This window comes from Elephantulus edwardii, unplaced genomic scaffold (genome assembly GCF_000299155.1).
Source record: "Elephantulus edwardii isolate Elephantulus edwardi_28Jun2011 unplaced genomic scaffold, EleEdw1.0 scaffold00286, whole genome shotgun sequence".
Classification (NCBI taxonomy): domain Eukaryota; kingdom Metazoa; phylum Chordata; class Mammalia; order Macroscelidea; family Macroscelididae; genus Elephantulus; species Elephantulus edwardii.
In genome coordinates this window covers 1465378-1482823 of record NW_006400036.1, presented here as the reverse complement: position 1 = coordinate 1482823, position 17446 = coordinate 1465378, and the positions used below count along the sequence as shown (strand labels likewise).

Below are 17446 nucleotides of genomic sequence, written 5' to 3'. Positions count from 1 at the left end.
GCGGTGCGGTTGGCACAGGATAGAGCAGGGTTTAGGGCTGTTGTGCATAGGGTCGCTATGAGTCAGAAACGACTTGACGGCACATAACAACAACAACAACAATATTCTATGTGGACATCTTTATTTTAAAATTTAAACAGTAAAAGAAATTAAAATGCTATATTGTCTAACTTTGCAAAGGAATGTAATATTTAAAAGTCTATTATATTTTGAAGGGACATTTTTCTAGTGGTACAGCACTCTTCTGTCAATTTGCTGTACTGAGGTAAGCTGAGATTGCTGTGATGCTGAACCTTGTGCCATTGGGATGTCAAATGCCGTAACAGTTACCCAAGGTGGACAGTGTTGGTGGAGCTCCCAGTTTAATACGGGTATGAAAACAGGAGCTGCATCCACTTCCTAAACCACATGCCTCTGGAAACTCTATCAACTTTGAGGAATGACAATAGTTATAGAAAGGCTTCAGGTATGTTGTTCATAGAGTCTCTATGAATCATGCTAAACGCGACAGCAATCAACAATAACAACAAGTCTACTAAAGGTATGTGTCAGAATTGTATGCTTTATCCATAATTATTCAGTCTGTATGCTGAGCAAATTATTTAAGAAGCTGCACTTTATGAGGAAGAATATGGTATCAGGATTAGAAGAAGACTTATCAATAACCAGCATTATGCATGCAGATAAGACAACCTTTCTTGTAGAAAGTGAAGAAGACCTCAAGCACTCCCTGCAGATGATAAAAAAAAACCCCTTTAGCCTTCAATATGAGTTATACATTTCAACATCAAAGAAACAAAAATCATCACCACTGGACCGCAGTATTTATTTAATTTTATTTGGGTCCACAATTGAGACATGTTATACTGGGGAAAGACCTTTTGGACGTGCTAAAGAGCAAGGATTTCCTATGAACAGTCTTTCTCCATTCCCTCCCACTCCTCCCAATGCCACCTCAGGCCTAGGCAACCATTAAGGTACCTTCTTTTTCTACGGAATTGTGTGTTCTGAATATTTCCCATAAATGGAATACTATAATATGTGGTCTTTTGTGGCTAGTTTCTTTTAGTGAGCTTTATTTTTCAAAGTTTATCCATGTAGTTTGTACCAGTACTTTGTTTCTGATAGCTGAATATAATTCCATTGTATGGACACACCTCATTTTGTCTGGCCATTCATCTGTTGATGAGCACTGCCTTGCTTCCACTGTTTGGTTAGTATGCATAATGTTCCTACAAATAGTCACACACAAGATTTTGTGTGAACATTATGTCTTCATTTTTCTTGGGTTTGAACAGTCTTGGTTTTCAGGTCATTATATAATTATCATTATAACATTTCAAATGACATCTCTCAGTTTTCCATTTTAAATGCTATTTATCAATTTCACAATATAATAAAGACATGTCTCTTATACTACCCCTTAGCTCCCTACTCCTCACTATTTTTTTGTTATAACTTTAATTTAGACAACTTTTTTTCTATAATTATATTTTATTAATTTTCATAAACATTTACAGAGATTTTGGGTTTCCATTCATTCACCGCTGCACCATTCTCTCTACCCTCCTCCCAGTTTGTTCTTGTCCAAATGCCACAGTGCTTGTCAAAGCCAGTTCTGATTAATCTTCTTTGTCAGTGTGTCCTTTGCCATTCCCTATCACTCCTCCCTGAGAGAGACTTCACCCTGAGTCATAAGGAAAAGGGGATGGCGTATTCTCTTAGCTACTTCCTGCTGAAAAGGGACGCTGTGGGTTTCAGGGTGAAGATCTTCTCTCACTACTCTAAAGGGCCCCTTTGGCAGTAGGAAACACATAGACTATTATGGAGATTGATTTTGGAATTTAGATCCACTCTTATTGATTGTGCTTGGCCATACATGTTCATATCCTTGAAGATGTATCATGGGGGTGTTGCAACCTAGAAGACACAAATTTGACTAACAAGTTATAAGTACATGAGTCAAAAATTATGGAAAAGTAAAAGAAAAGATTCTTTCATTGTTCCACAAACCCCCCCCCCAGGTCCCCTCCACCATGTAGCCCTCGCTCTAGACTCCTGTGATGACAGAAACACCCAGTTATATATCTCTTTTAGACAGTTCCCTTCCTCCTCCGCCTCAGTGCAGCACACATCATTGCACCCATCTTACTCAGTCTCTCCCCAGCCCCAAGGACAGTCCCATTCTACAACAGTGGCATCATGTAATATTTGTCCCTTTGTGACTGGGATATTTCACTCAGCATAATGTTCTCCAGATAATTTAGACAACTTTTGGCAATACATTCTACATGTTGAAAATTTGGGAAACACAGGTGCATATTTTTATAATGATTACATATGTAACATACATCCTTTTTCTTTAATATTTTGCTTGAAAGATTGAATACAACATCTTCTCCCTTCATTTTTGGTATAATTGTCCAAATGATATTCACTTTAGGATGTCCCTGCATGACACAAGCATTAACAAAGTCAACACTATTGACCTCAGTTACCAAAGAAAAGGTTGGCTGTTTGAATTCGCCTGCTGTTGAGGTCTTGTGATGTCATGATCTAAATGCTGCAACTCTGAATCCAAACAGCAGTGCCATGAAAGAAAAACCAGGTGATCTCCTTCTATGGGATTATAGCCAAGAAAATAATACTACAGAGCACAGCTCGGAAGCACGTGGGTGAAAATTGTCTCCATGGCAATAGTTTTATCACGTTGGCACTAGGTTGTATGATTGCACTCAGAAGGAAGGAAATGTAAGCTTACATGCTCGACCTCTGGTCCCCAGGTCATCAGTGTCATCCGGAGCTTATTAGAGAAATAAAACCTTGAGCCCCAACCAGAAACCCTGGAGGTGGGCCCATGAGTCTATTTTAATAATTTCTTTAAGTGGGTTGGATGCTGTAAAAGAGTAACAACAACATGGAGACAACTGCATCTGACCTCCACTAACTCCACAAGGGGGAACAGTCCCCATCAGCAGCATCCACAACACAAACCCAATTCCCATGAGGTCAGACATGGCTTCCATGCTCCTGTGCCTATTCTACTAGTTTTAATACCACCCAGAGCTCTTACTGCTCTCTTGATGTGTCTGAAACCCTTTGCAATGGCACACAGATCTCACAGAACCACAGTCACATTTGTGGAGTTTATTATGGAAGTTAACTGGTTAAAACCTAGCTTGGCAACACGGCACAGTTTCTCAGACAGGGCAGGTTATAAATTTTAAAGTGTGCTCGCATCCATACAGCCTCCAGCTTTATGGCTTTGGGCCAGCATTACAAAGCTCTTAGTCCTGCCAATTATGTCATGCCTCCAAGACCTCCAGCAGGCTGGGGAGAGGTGTTCAGTCTGACCAACACAAAAATCTCTGGCCCTGAAGGATGCATGCTGCCCTCTCTTTATCTTCTTCCTTGATAGTCTGAGATTTGCAATTTCTGCCATTTAACCTGCTCTATTGAAACCTGGTGGAGTGGCAAAACTTGCCAATCCCTTTGTGGATAGACTATATACACTCTCTGCATGTTTCTGCCCAGCCAGCTTTGACATATACCAAAGACAATGACCTAGGAAAGTAATTTTGAATAATACATCCACTACACCCCAGGTGTACATTCATGTTTCAGAGCCCTGCCTTACATCATCCTCTATTGAATCCTCTCCCATATTTTCTTTTCTGTTTTTATTCTTCCTTTATATTTTCAAATTGCTCCCCTTGTAATACTTCCCCCAAAGAAATCTCTTACATAGAGTAAATGGATGGAAAATGTTAATGATTTGCAGATCTGAAATGTCTTTATTGTCAAACTTGATTGGCAGACTCCTTGGATCTTAGCTTCATAATCAATCATTTCCCATCACAGAGAGATTACTTCTTTAAGTGTCCTCCCACTTGCCTTCTAATATCCAGGATTACTGAAGGGGTGACTTGGGGTCGGTGTAATATTTTGAATTCTTTGTTCCCCTCTCCCCTTTCCTGGGACTTTCCTAAAATAGTTGTTTGCTGGGTTTGAAGCCTGTTTGTCTTCTTGCTCTGGCAGTGTTGTGGTGTGGAGCATCGACAAGAGAGAAGCCATCTGTGGCAGCACCGCTGCGGGCCTCAATGTTGGCAATGCCACCACCATCATCTTCTCCCGGTGCCAGGACACGATGTTCATTACCGCTGGAAAGTACGTGTGGTCAACATGATATCCAGTCCTGATGAGCAGATCTTACTAGGACAGTGATTTCCTCCTACTGGCAGCTTACTGTATCCTCCTCTGTCATCTGAGGTCCACCAGTGTCTACAGAGTCATTCAATTCTTTTTACGTTGACAGAGTGGTTTGGCTAAGTCTTTGCTCTTCAGGTCATTTCTGCTCCTTAGCAGGATGCTTAGGGAGTTCTGGTGGCTTAGTGGTAAGGAGCTGTGCTGCCAATAAAAGGTACACAGTTCGTATCCACCAGTTGTCTCCTTCCATGCTATTTACTGCCTCTGAAAACCCACTGGAGGGTTGGCTGTGGACCAGTTCCTACTGGACGGTACACATGAACAATCTAGTGGACTATATTTTCTAGGTGAAGTTCCTGAGTGGTATAAACAGCGGAAAAGTTACCAAATAATTTACTTGCAGAAAGTAGCCACAGTGCACCTGTAAAATGTTGAAATGGCAAAAATTACGTGATAAATATTGCTAAAACAATGACTCCCGAAGCGAGGGAGTTACTCTTTGTAACTGCTGAGGCTACTTGTGTACAGCCAAATAGCTCAGGGGTTTTAGTTCCTTTTGATCTAATAGCGTGTTTAGTGCTTCTGGTCTACCTCCTAGCTCACTGGTCTACTGCTCACTTGGAGCAGTAGAAGAAGGAGGAAAGAATAGGAAGAGGATATATGGAATGTATGGCAAATTACCTAGCTACTACTAATACCATTTCAATAAAGGATTCTACAGAGGAATCCTGATCAAAAGGGGGAGAAATGCAGAACATAATTTCAAATTCTTACAAACTGCCATCATAACAACTGTAGCCATAAAGACTATATCAACTCCAGAAACTAATGCCTTGAATTAGTTTTAAACTTTAAACCAAAGTTATCCCCTGATATGTTCTTAAAATCTAGTAGTAGTTTAGCTTAACTGATAAAGAATGCTTGCCTTGATTATTACATTCTTTTAACAACAATTTCTGTGAGATGAAACTGACAGCAGTAACTCCATAGGTTAGACAGGACCATAGAGTGGCAGTGAGTTAAAGTTAATGAGGCAAGAACAACTCAGAACGGAGGATGAGAATGGTTGCACAGCTTGAAAAACATCCTCAGGGTCACAGAATTGTGCATAAAGTATTTGTTGACTCAGTATGTGCTTTGCCGTGTATAGTCTGAACAACAACAAAATTAAATCCAAGCACATAAACACTATGGAGAATCATTCTAGCCTGACAAATTGTGACATGTGAGTCGGACCCAACTCAGTGACAATTGGTTTTACATTCAGAGTATGCCTCAGTTTCATGTGATGCTGATAACTGAGAAGAAGTTAACACTGTAGTAAAATGTGACATCTGTGTGCCCTATGTTCCCCAACACAGTCCCAATTTCATGTGTTTATGAAATTGGTCCCATGAGATGTCATACACATTCTACGACTCCAGTGTCCAAATGATGATCTAACAGAAGTGCTATGGGAAAACTGGATTTCTTAAAATAAAACAAAGTGCATTCAAAATGTTTCTTGAACATTTACTATAGGGGTAAAAGGAGAACAGCCGAATCAACATCTTTTTCAACTATTCTTTTCTGCCCAAGAATATTAGCTGGAATCTTTTTACTGTGATTCGCTATGAAATTGTTATACAAGTACCAGTTCAGATTAATCCAACATACACTGATTAAATACTAACTATAATACTTACCTTTGTTAGGTACTGACTTTGTTGAGCTTTTGAGTTGCTTCATCTTAATTCCTGCTCTTTAAAGACAAGAGTCTCTACATAAAAGGAAAAGCCAATTGTCATTAGGTCAATCCCCAAGAATGGGGTTGTCAGGGTAGAACTGTGCTCTGTAAGGCTTTCAGTGCTGGGTGCCAGGCCTTTCTCTGACGTACCTCAGGGCACTTCAGACTTGACCCACCAATGTCTTAGTTAGCAGCTGACCACTTACCTGTCTGTGCCACCAGGAACTCCCGAACACTGGAGTACTTCTCTTTTTAAACTAAAAAAAAAAACAAACCTTGTAAGAAATTCAGGCTTGCTCTTTCTTTACTTGCTTGTTTGTAGGCCTGCCTATTTTCAGTGTGGTGAGTAGAAAGTGTCTTCAGGCTCAGAGCGGGCCTGCTCGACCATGTATGCCCTCGTGTGAAATCACCTCATTGACCTTGACAAGCCTGCAGAAATAGTTAGCTCTCTTCCCTGAAGCTTCTCCTCACAGAGGAGAGGCCACTCGCTTATCGCATATGCAGCCATTTGATTGTGAAATCTTTTTCTAGTGGGACAATTCGAGTATGGGAACTGGATCTCCAAAATAGAAAAATTTGGCCAACTGAGTGTCAAACGGGACAGATGAAAAGAATTGTGATGAGCATCACAGTAAGCAGTACTTTAAGTGTCATGTTAAGTGTTTGTGCAAGTTGTTAAAAGCACTAAGATGTGTATGTCTGTGTGCACGTACATGTGTACATATTTGCATGTGATATGTGTTCTTATGTATGTTTGCACTTGCCTGTATGTGTGTGTATGCCTGTATGTGTGTGCATGTGTATTTGTATATGTGTGTGATCTTGTACATGTATGTATGTATGTGAGTATGTTTGTATATATGTGTGTGTGCAGGTGATATGTGCATATGCATGTGCATGCATGTGTGTGTGGTTTTGTGTATATGTTTGTGTCTATGTGTAGGTGATATGCATACATGTGTACATATGTGTGTATTAAATGTGTGTGGTCGCGCGCGCGTGTGTGTGTGTGTGTTGGAGGGTATAAGGTGATAAATGTCCCCTCCTCTGGTTACTGAGAGCAGCGAGTGCTGTGGGTTGGGAGATGATGGCTTGGTCAGATGACAGGAGGCCAAACTAAAAACCCATGGACACAGAACGATTAAAATAAAAAACAAATACACAACTACCTAGAAATTACTACTACACACACAGAAGAGAGGGAGGAGGGGAGGGAGGGAGGACAAGTAAAAGAAAGTGTGATTGTTAACATCAGATACAGACGTCAAGAGAAATGCAAAGCTAACCAAAGTCCAGTATTTTCTTCGGCTCTGTGTCTGGCTGCTTCTGCTCCTCTCAGCACTCTCCTAAACCCACTTTTGGGTCCGAGGAAAAGAATAGATCTTTGGGGAAAGCTCACCCCAATGCAGACCATGGGTCTCACGGTTTGTCCCCCAGATGGCCAATGATGACAATTTTTTTTACTTGGGCACCACCACTGGAGATATTCTCAAAATGAACCCTAGGACTAAGCTGCTGGCGGAGAGTGGCCCCTTGAAGGAAAAATTCAGTCTGGTGAGTAGAGACTGCCGGGCGTGGCCCTGACCTGCGGTTCTGCAGCTGTTTCTTCCTTTCACAAACTTTCACTAAGAAAGAATCTGGGAGCGGAGGGGGGTGGGGTGTGTGAAGGAAAAGCCTGTGATATAACCAGCATCACACCTCAATTTACAAAAGGTGCACTGCCTTGTTCTCTCAGCCCTCATCCCCAGAATGAAAGCATTCCTCTGTGTCCTCAGAAGAACCTGGGTGATCCAGATGGTTAATACACTTGACTGTTAACTGGAAAGATGGTTGTTCAAGTCCACTTGGAGGGCATTTTAGTCGAAAGTCCTGGTGATTTGCTTTCAAAAAACCAGCCATATGGAACACATCCTTCTATCTTAAATCCAGCAGGGTCGGGAGAGAGGTGTGTTTCCAGGAATCAGAATTGACTCAGCAGCAACAGCTTAAATAAATGTCCTCAGTTTGGAAATTGGACAGATCTTTTTTCATATCTCCAAGGCATAGGGCCAGTGACTTTGTGATTTGTGACCAATTTGCATCAGTACAAGGGCAGTCCAGTTGCCAGAGAAATAGGCCTTTTGGTAAGAACTGTGCTGCAATCCTGAAGGTATATAGTTTGAATCCACCAGCTGCTCCATGGGGGAAAGATGGACAATCTCCTCCCGTGTGATTAACTCTCTCTGAAAACAGGGTTGCCTCCGAATTGAGGTACACAACAACCTCAATATATAACTCAGATCTTGTATTATTTTTTTTTTTTTACTCAGCTGCTCAGCTAAGTCATTAGGAAGACCTAGATATTACAGATTGCTTATCTTTGCAGCTTTGCTTGCCATTCTAGATAAAAATACAGTGAAAGACTGTGTCTTTAAACCAAGGTCAAAAGACTCTATGATCAAAGAATAACTTTTATGGAATAAGAGTTGTTATTTCTATCGCCCCAGAAAGGTCCCAGGGCTGTTTCTATTAAACTTTATGTTTGAATGCTTGTACTAGATTCAGTACCTGCCTGTTTCTTTTCTAATAACAGAACATTTGGTTTTAACTAAGCTCAGATATTTTTCCAATTAGCAGATAGTCCCAAGAAGCTTTGAAATATTGCACCATGTAGCCTAAGGAAATGTCAGTATTCTTAATCATATAGTAACTGTCACTGACAAACAAATGCTAGCTACATGTGAGCTTCCCTGGCTGTGACTTGAACCCCAGTCCACTGGTTAGAAGGCAAGCGTTCTACCACTGAGCCACCACTGTCCCCTTGGAATAGTAGGCCTGTTATCCATAGAGATGATGGTGTGATGGTAATAATGATGATAAATATTATTTAATATAGCTCCTACTTATGCATTCTGATTAATATGAGTCATATGTGGAGGAAAGCCCCTTTCTCCTATTATCTCACTAGTCTTCACAACAGCCTAATGAGGTTAAAAATATTTTTACGCTGTTTTACAGATGAGAAAATTGAGGTATGTACCACTTAAGTTCTCATGTCAAGCAAGTACTTAAGCTATGATTAGAATCCAGGCAGACTGGACCCAGAACCTGTATACTTACTTAACTACTATCATTTGTTGTTGTTGGTGGGTACCATTATATTGGAACTGATCCACCCATGTTGTTGTTGTTTATGTGCCATTGAGTTGCCTGCAACTCGTAGCGACCCTATGGACAACAGCCCTAAACCCTGCTCTATCCTGTGCCAATCTTACTGTCTGACACCCCTACCCTCATTATCCCAGTCACTGAATCAATACATCTCATTGAGGGTCTTCCTCTCCTGGGCTGTTCCTCTACCCTCCCAAGCATGACATCCCTCTCCAAAGACTGGTTCTGCCTTGCAACATGTCCAAAATATGTCAGGCGAAGCTTCAGAATCCTTGCCTCCAAGCAGCCACCTGGTCTCACCCTCTCAAGGACAAACCTGTTTGTTCTCCTAGCAATATGGATCTACCCATAGCTGACCCTAAAGCCGGTTTTTAGAGGCTGTACATCACATGGAAAGAGATTGCCCCTATTTTTTCCAAAGAGCAGCTAGTAAGTATATAAGTATAAATTCTCAGTATTTTCAGAACATACAAGTGGTTTTAGATAGTACAAAGGGTAGTGCAAAAGATTAAGCTCTCAACTATCAGCCACAAGGTGGACAGATTAAATTCAGCCAGAGGGGCCTTGGGAAACAGCCCTGGGTAACGATTTCTAAAGGACCAAAGCCATAGACACCCAGGGAACAGTTCTATTCTGCTCACAGGGCTGCCATGACTCAACCAACAACTGCCAGCATCAAGATGTTCATTTTAAGATATTAAGAATATACAGGTGGGCTTTAGGAGTCCCTGGATAATGCAAATAGTTATGCACTTGGCCTCTAACAAGAAGATTTGACGGTACATGCACAAAAAATAACTAAAAAAAAAAAACCCAAAAAAAAGTTCAGTTCCACCCAAAAGCCTGGCAATCCACTTCCAAAAACCTAGCCATTGAAAACACTATGGAATGTGGTTCTATTCTAACACCCTTGAGAACACAATGAGTTGGACTCAACTTGATGGCAGCTGGTACTGGTTTGGGGAAGAAATGTTGGTGAAGCCTGTCAGGAGGGCTACTTCGTGGGCATGAGCTCATATTAGATTGAGCTGTTTGTCAGACCTAAGGGTGAATGGACAAGCTCTCCACACACTTCATCCAAGTGCCCTGTGGCAGCACTGGCATGACCTTGGCTATACTGCTTGAGCTGATAAACACATAATTTTATTTCTTTTGTTGTTGTTGTTGAGACTAAACACAACAAAACATACACAAATCCAACAATTCCTTCATGTATCATTTAGGGACGTTGGTTACGATCTTCCCACTCTCCTTTTCTGAGTTGTTCCTTCTCCGTGAACATAAATTCACTGCCTCTTAAGGTTCCTATGTCACTCACTGTTGGGGTTGCTTTGATCCCACAGAAAGAGTTCTTTAAAAAGCATAATGCTCAAGACAGACATTTTCTACTAGTTAAGCTAAACTATTGTTTCGTTTTAAGAGAATGTGAGGGAATATTTTTAGGTGAAGTTTAAACTTTTCCTCAGGGTACTCAATAGCTTCAAATGTTCATTTAAACTTTGTGACTTCAGAAAGTCTAGATTCCATGGAAATTTGGAATTCTGATCTCTCTTTTGACCAAATTTCTTCTATGGAATGTTTAATCCAAATATTTAGTAATGGTACTTACTTTGACTTTTAATGATGAGATTACTTGGCCTTTTTCTTAGAGGATATTTTTTCCCCCAGGGGGTGTCAGCTATCAAATGTCTGAAGATGGGAGGTCTCTTGGTGGGCTCTGGAGCTGGATTGTTGGTCTTCTGCAAAAGTCCCACCTACAGAATTATCAGGTAATTTCAAATTGTAGGCCTCTGCTTGACAGTAAGTTTTGAATATTTTGCATATAAAATTTTGTGTCCTGACCTTTTCCTCCATGTATACACCATAAACATTTCACTATTGGGACATGGACTTTTAAACATTATTGTAATGACTGGCCAAATCTTCTGTGAAGTCAATACCCCAGAACTCTTTTAAACATTCTGTACCGTTGGATGTTTAGAGTGTTTCCAACCTTCCATTCTCGTAAGCAAAATTATAACGACATACTTTAGCATAAAAGTTTTTGCCACAGTCGTTTGCATCCATATACCAGCCTGGGCTCTTCTTTCTGTGCAAATTCTACCCGTGTAATACATCCATTCTGATTGTTGTTGTTGTTGTTGTTGTTATGTGCCATCGAGTCGCTTGCGACTCATAGCAACCCTATGTACAACAGCCCTAAACTCTGCTCTGTCCTGTGCCAATCGCACTGTCTCTTACACTCCCATCCCAATTACCCCAGTCACTGAATCAGTCCACCTCATAGAGGGCCTTCCTCTCCTGCGCTATCCCTCCACTCTACCAAGCATGATGTCCCTCTCCAAGGACTGGTCTCTCCTTACAACATGTCCAAAGTATGTTAGATGAAGCCTCAGAATCCTTGCCTCCAAGGAACTGCCTGGTTTAACCCTCTCCAGGATGAATCTGTTTGTTTTCCTAGCAATCCATGGTACCCTCAATACTCTTCTCCAGCACCACAGCTCAAAGGCATCAATTCTCCTTCTATCCTCACCATTGTCCAACTCTCTGATGCATAACAAGTGATTGCAAAGACCATGGCCAGTATCAGATGCACCTTAGTCTCCAGAGAGACACCATTGCTCTTCAGTACTTTGGAGAGGTCCCTAATAGCAGACTTTCCCATGGCAATACGTCTTTTAATTTCCTGGCTGCTGGTGCCAAGAGTGTTGACTGTGCAGTCAAGCAAACTAAAGCTGTGCACAATCTCAATCTCTTCATCATCAATGCTGATGCTGCCAGTTGGTCCAGTGGAGAGAACCTTTGTCTTCTTGACATTAAGCCTCATCTCACTTAAATTACTAATTAACCTTTGCTGATCACGAGGTAAACCTATACCTGTCTTTACAAATAAGTCAGCTCTTTGTGACAATGTCCCAGGTCAAATGCTTGGTTTGCACACTGTAATGATTTAGAGAAGAAGCCACATCGCACAATGGTTGTAGGTGGTCAGGGGCGAAGTTCAATCCGTCAAACCTTTCAGTGTCTCTTTGCTGTCAAGTCAGAACTGACCCATAGTGGACTCTCCAGTAGGTTTTCAGAGACAGTAAATGGCATGCGAGGAGGTTGCCCATTCTTCTGTTGAAGCAGCTGGTGGATTCAAATCATGTGCCTTTGGGATTGCAGCGCAGCTTGCTGTCACTAGGCTACCTGCCAAAGATCCCTTTCAGTGGGAGAAGGAGGAAAACCAGAGTGAACAGTTAATGTAAAATTATAGCCAGGAAGACCTGGCAGGCAGTTCCGTTCAGTCCAGTGGCGTCACTATAACTTAGAACAGGCTTGATGGCACTTAGCAACAATGGTTTAGGAGGTGACTAATTACTTGGTGGTTGAATAGATCTACTTAGTTTTTGCTTCTTCTTACAGGAAAATCCAGTTACAAGGCAGTGTCACTTCCATCACACTTCGAGGTGAAGGTCACCAATTTTTTGTGGGTACTGAAGAATCACACATTTATCGTGTCAACTTCACAGATTTCAAAGAGATCCTTATTGCTACCTGTCATTTTGAAGCTATCCAGGATATTGTTTTTCCATTGTAAGTAGAAGGAGAAGCATTTTCACCCCATACCAGTAGAATTGTGAGTCTTCAGTATATTGTACCTCAAGGGAATGAATTCATTTTTACGTATATGAATAGAATTATAATATTTCTCCTTAAATTTGTCTAGGTAGTAAATGATCATAATAGCTTTTCTATTGCCTTCAATAGCCAAGAAAACAATAGGTCTGTCTTAAAAAGGGTGAAACCAAGTCTCTCCTTAGATGCTAGGATTTGGAAGTTCCACCTTACTTACTTTGGGCATGTGGCCAGGAGAGATCGATCCTTGGAGAAGGACATCATGCTCAGAAGTGTGGACGGATAGCATAGGAGAGGAAGATCCTGGATGAGATGGATTGATACAGCAACTGGGGTAATGTGAGTTGGTGTGTCGGAGTTAGTGTGACTGGCTCAGGACAGGGAACACAGGGTCACAGGCGACTCAATGGCACATAACAACAATAACATACTATGACAGGTTTGGAAGCAGGAGTGGCATCCACTTCCTAAGCAACATGCCCCCGGAAACTCTATGAACTTTGATAAATGTTGATGGTTATAGAGGGGCTTCACGCCTTTTGTTCATGGGTTTGCTATGAGTCATGTTCACCTCAAAGGCAGTCAACACAACAGCATTGCCTTCAACCCACAGTTACATTTGTTTTCCTCCAGTTCAAATGTGGGCTTCTTTGTCGTGGAGGAAGTGAGGGTGTTCCTTAGTGGTATCTTCATGCAAACCTCTTTTATGTCATTTGTTTCTATGCCTTTGCTCTCTCAGGTTTTGTACACCTTACCTTATGGTGTTGGGCATAAGAGGTCATCTGGACCCAATGTCTGCATTTTTTTTAATTGAGATTTTAATGAAAGTTTATAAAGTACATTGATTTCCATTCATTCATTGTTGCACATTTTCCTCCCTGCCCATCCCTCCCCCCAAGTTCACTTTTCTCTTTGAAAAAACAAAACAAAATTTGTATCTTCTAGGCTGCAACAGTTCCATGATGCATCTTCAAGGATATGAACATATGTGGCTAAGCACAACTGATAACAGTGCATCTAAATTCCAAAATAATTCTCCACAATAGTCTACGTGTTTCCTATTGCCAAAGGGGCTCTTTAGAGTAGTGAGAGAAGATCTTCACCCTAAAACCTACGGCATGCCTTTTCAGCAGGAAGTAGCTAAGAGAATACGCCGTCCCCTTTTCCTTATGAATCAGGGTGAAGTCTCTCTCAGGGAAGAGTGATAAGAAATGGCAAATGACACACAGACAAAGGAAATTAATCAGAACTGGTTTTGACAAGCACTGTGGCAATGGGACAATTAAAATAGACTTTCAAGGAAAAAAAAGAGAGGAACGAACTGGGGGGGGAGGGTAGAGAAAATAGTGCAACAGTGAATGAATGGAAATCCAAAATCTCTGTAAATGTTCATTAAAATTAATAAAATAAAATTTAAAAAAACAAAACAAAAAACTAAACTTTCATTGTTATATAGTTCTCCCCACTCCAGTATCCTGCAGAAAGCAAGTGAAACAAATAGTCATCAAAAGATCTTCAGCCATGGTTGGCATTTTGCTGATGATAAAACACATTTTGTCATTGGCAAGATTCACTCTAGGAAGCTGATCAGATTGTTTTTGCTGTGGACATCGTCATTATCAGCCTTGTTTTACAAAACTCATGAGCATTGTTCTTTAGATTAGCAAGACTCACTTTCAAAGCTCACTCCTGAGATCCCGAGATGGGCATTCTGAGTCCTAGTGAGTTGTTTTTATGTGCCATAAAGTCAACTATGACACAGTGACCCTACGAACAACAGCTCTGAACCCTTTCCTAGCCTGAGTCAATCTCACCATCTCTGACACACCTGCCCCCATTGTCCCAGTCACTGTGTCAGTCCATCTCATCCAGGGTCGTCTTCTCCTGTGCTGTCCCTCCACCCTTCCAAGCATGATGTCCTTCTTCAGGAAGTTGTCTCTCCTGATCACATACCCAAAGTATGTGAGATGGAGTCTCAAAATCCTTGTCTCCAAGGAGCAACCTGGTTTCACCCTCTCCAGGATGAACTTGTTTGTTTAGGGTATGTTCAATACTTTTCTCCACCACAAGGCTCAAAGGCATAAATTCTCCTTCTATCATCCCTTGTCATTGTCCAGATTTCTGATGCATAACAAGTAATTACAAAGACCATGGCCTGTATCAAGTGCACTTTAGTCTCCAGACTGACATCATTGCTCTTGAGTATTTTGGAGAGGTCTCTGACAGCAGACTTGCCCAATGCAATCCATCTTTTCATTTCCTGGTTGCTGGTACCAAGAGTTTTGATTGTAGAGCCAAACAAATTGAAGCTATTTACAATTTCAATCTCTTCACCATCTATCATGATGCGGCCAGTTGTCCCAATGATGGGAACTTTTGTTTTCTTGATGTTGCGTTCCAGTGAGTAGGTGATTATAAATACTTCTAACAGTGAACACAGCTGGTGTTTTTTCACTATATGAATCTTTACGTGAAAAACAAAAATCTCTGTTTTCTTTGTGGCATACTTAAATCTTCTTTTCCAAGGAGTTTAGTGGAATGAATCTGTAAAATTCTTTGGCTCTTTTATAAACAGTCTTTTCTGTCACTGTCTCAGCTTATGTGGTTACTGATCTGTTCAGGTTTATACTTCTTTTTCTTTCTTTGTAGAAAGCAGACTTCTTGAGATATAATTTATGCATCATAAAGGACACTCCTTCAGATCGTTTTTAGTATATTTAGCATTGTGTAAAAATTTGTTTAGCTAGTTGTGTAACTGTTACTCTAATCTAATTTTAGAATATTTTTATTAGCTTGAAAAGAATTAATCAGCAATAACTCCTGATTCTCCTTATGTTCTCTTCACTCTCTTTCCTTTAACCCATCACCTACCTCCACAGATTTTCCTGTTCTATACATTATACTGAAACCTTGCTCTATCTTGTGTTGTTCTCATGATCACAGATATGTTAAGTCCCTGTGTCAATCCATCTTGCTGAGGGCCTTGCTCTTACTCTCCGACTGCTACAAGTCATAGTGGACTCGATGGCATCTATCAACAACAGTATAAATGGGACCATGTAATGTGTGGTCTTTGCTGTGTAGGAATCCCAAAAGCACACAGTTCGAATCCACCAGCTACTCTGCAGGAAAAAAATGGGCATTCTCCTCCCGTGTGATTAACTGCCTCTGAAAAAACTCCACTGGAGGGTCAGCTATGGATGGGTTCTGACTCAATGGTACACCACCACAACGACAAATATATATTCTCCAGAGATGCAAAATCAGTCAAGTGTATTTTTTCTTTTTTTAGTCAAGTATATTTTTTATATATATGCATAGTACATATAATATACTTCACTGATTTTGCTTCTCTAAAGAAACCATCCTAACATCCTCATTATCATTCCTTTCAGTTTTTTCCCAAGATGAAATAATGTGTAATCATGTTTTAATTATGGTAAAAAAAATAATGGAATAGCTGTCAGTTCACCAATTTCTACATGTATTAATTTGTTGTTGGGTGCCATCAAAGTGGAACTGGCTCCCAGCTGACCCTGTAATGGGTTTTCAGAGGCTATAAATTGCATGGGAGGAGACTGCCCACCTTACTCCCTTTGAATAGCTGGTAGATTCAAACCGCCTACCTTTGAGTTGGCAGCACAACTCTTTTCCCACTCGGCCTCTAGAGTTCCCTGATGTGTAATTTAGTGACATTGATTTTATACTTCATGTTGTGCAACTATATTTTTGATCATTTTTCAAATTGTTCTACCACTAACAAATTGTAAATCTTTTGATTCATTGGTTCTTTTCTATTCTTTAAATAACAAAGCTGACAGCTAACTTATTCTGATATTTTCTTCCTTGCCCACAAGCTCATATTTCCTCATAACTAAGCAAAGTGCTTGAGTTGCCTGCAAATATAAATCCTAGCAGCCTTTTCAAGCTTTTAAAAACTTATAATGAGATTGTCTAACTTGCAGAGAAGGATTTGTGTAGCCTCTCTTAATGTAAGTATTTCACAGATGTGTTTATCCCAAGAGATCTCACCAGTCTACCAGAATATTGAGAGACTTAAATTGACTATTTTATTTTTGGGCATATTTTTTCCTAAAAAAAAAGGACTACAAAAAAAATTGACTGTAGGTGATTGAAGGACATACGATGCTATTTTTACACAAGAAGTTTGTAGGATCATCAAGTCTCCAGACAGTGACATCTAAAACACGCTCTTCTCTTTATTTTTGGGAAATACATGTTAAATATGCATCAGAGAAGCACTTGTGTTTCTTTTATGGCTGCATCTCTCAGTCTCTCGATGGCTTCTTTGCAGTGGCACTGACGAGCTATTTGCCACCTGTGCCAAGACAGACATCAGGGTCTGGCACACGCTGTCCTGCCGGGAGCTGCTGCGGATCACTGTGCCCAACATGACTTGCCATGCCATCAACTTCATGAGAGATGGGAAGAGCATCATTTCAGGTAACACCCACCTGTCAAGATTCACATTCTTTCTCCAGCCATGGCTTTGATTCTTGTTCTCTTTCTACCAGTTCAGCCATGCCATTGAAGCGCACCTGAACAGATCTGATTTTGCAAAATGTGGATTCTGGTTGTAAAAACCACAACAGGAAAAGTTGTGAGTTGTCATCCTGCTAGAAACTTAAACCTCTCAGAGAACAAGGGCAGCATGTGTGTTGCATAAGGACTAAATGTCTTAACTGACGTACTTGGAAACAGTGATGTCGCCTCAAAGATTTTGGC

At 40.7% G+C, this 17446-nt stretch overlaps 1 protein-coding gene across 1 annotated transcript in view; it reads left to right on the top strand.

Annotated features, from left to right (window-relative positions):
* The window catches only part of WDR16 (WD repeat domain 16), a 64987-nt gene that overhangs the window by 12373 nt on the left and 35168 nt on the right, over positions 1 to 17446 (top strand). Inside the window, exons 4-9 of the mRNA XM_006900520.1 lie at positions 4039 to 4167; positions 6464 to 6563; positions 7370 to 7486; positions 10751 to 10851; positions 12488 to 12658; positions 17016 to 17164. Coding sequence (XP_006900582.1) covers positions 4039 to 4167; positions 6464 to 6563; positions 7370 to 7486; positions 10751 to 10851; positions 12488 to 12658; positions 17016 to 17164 — 767 coding nt within the window. The remainder of the gene's footprint in view (positions 1 to 4038; positions 4168 to 6463; positions 6564 to 7369; positions 7487 to 10750; positions 10852 to 12487; positions 12659 to 17015; positions 17165 to 17446) is intronic.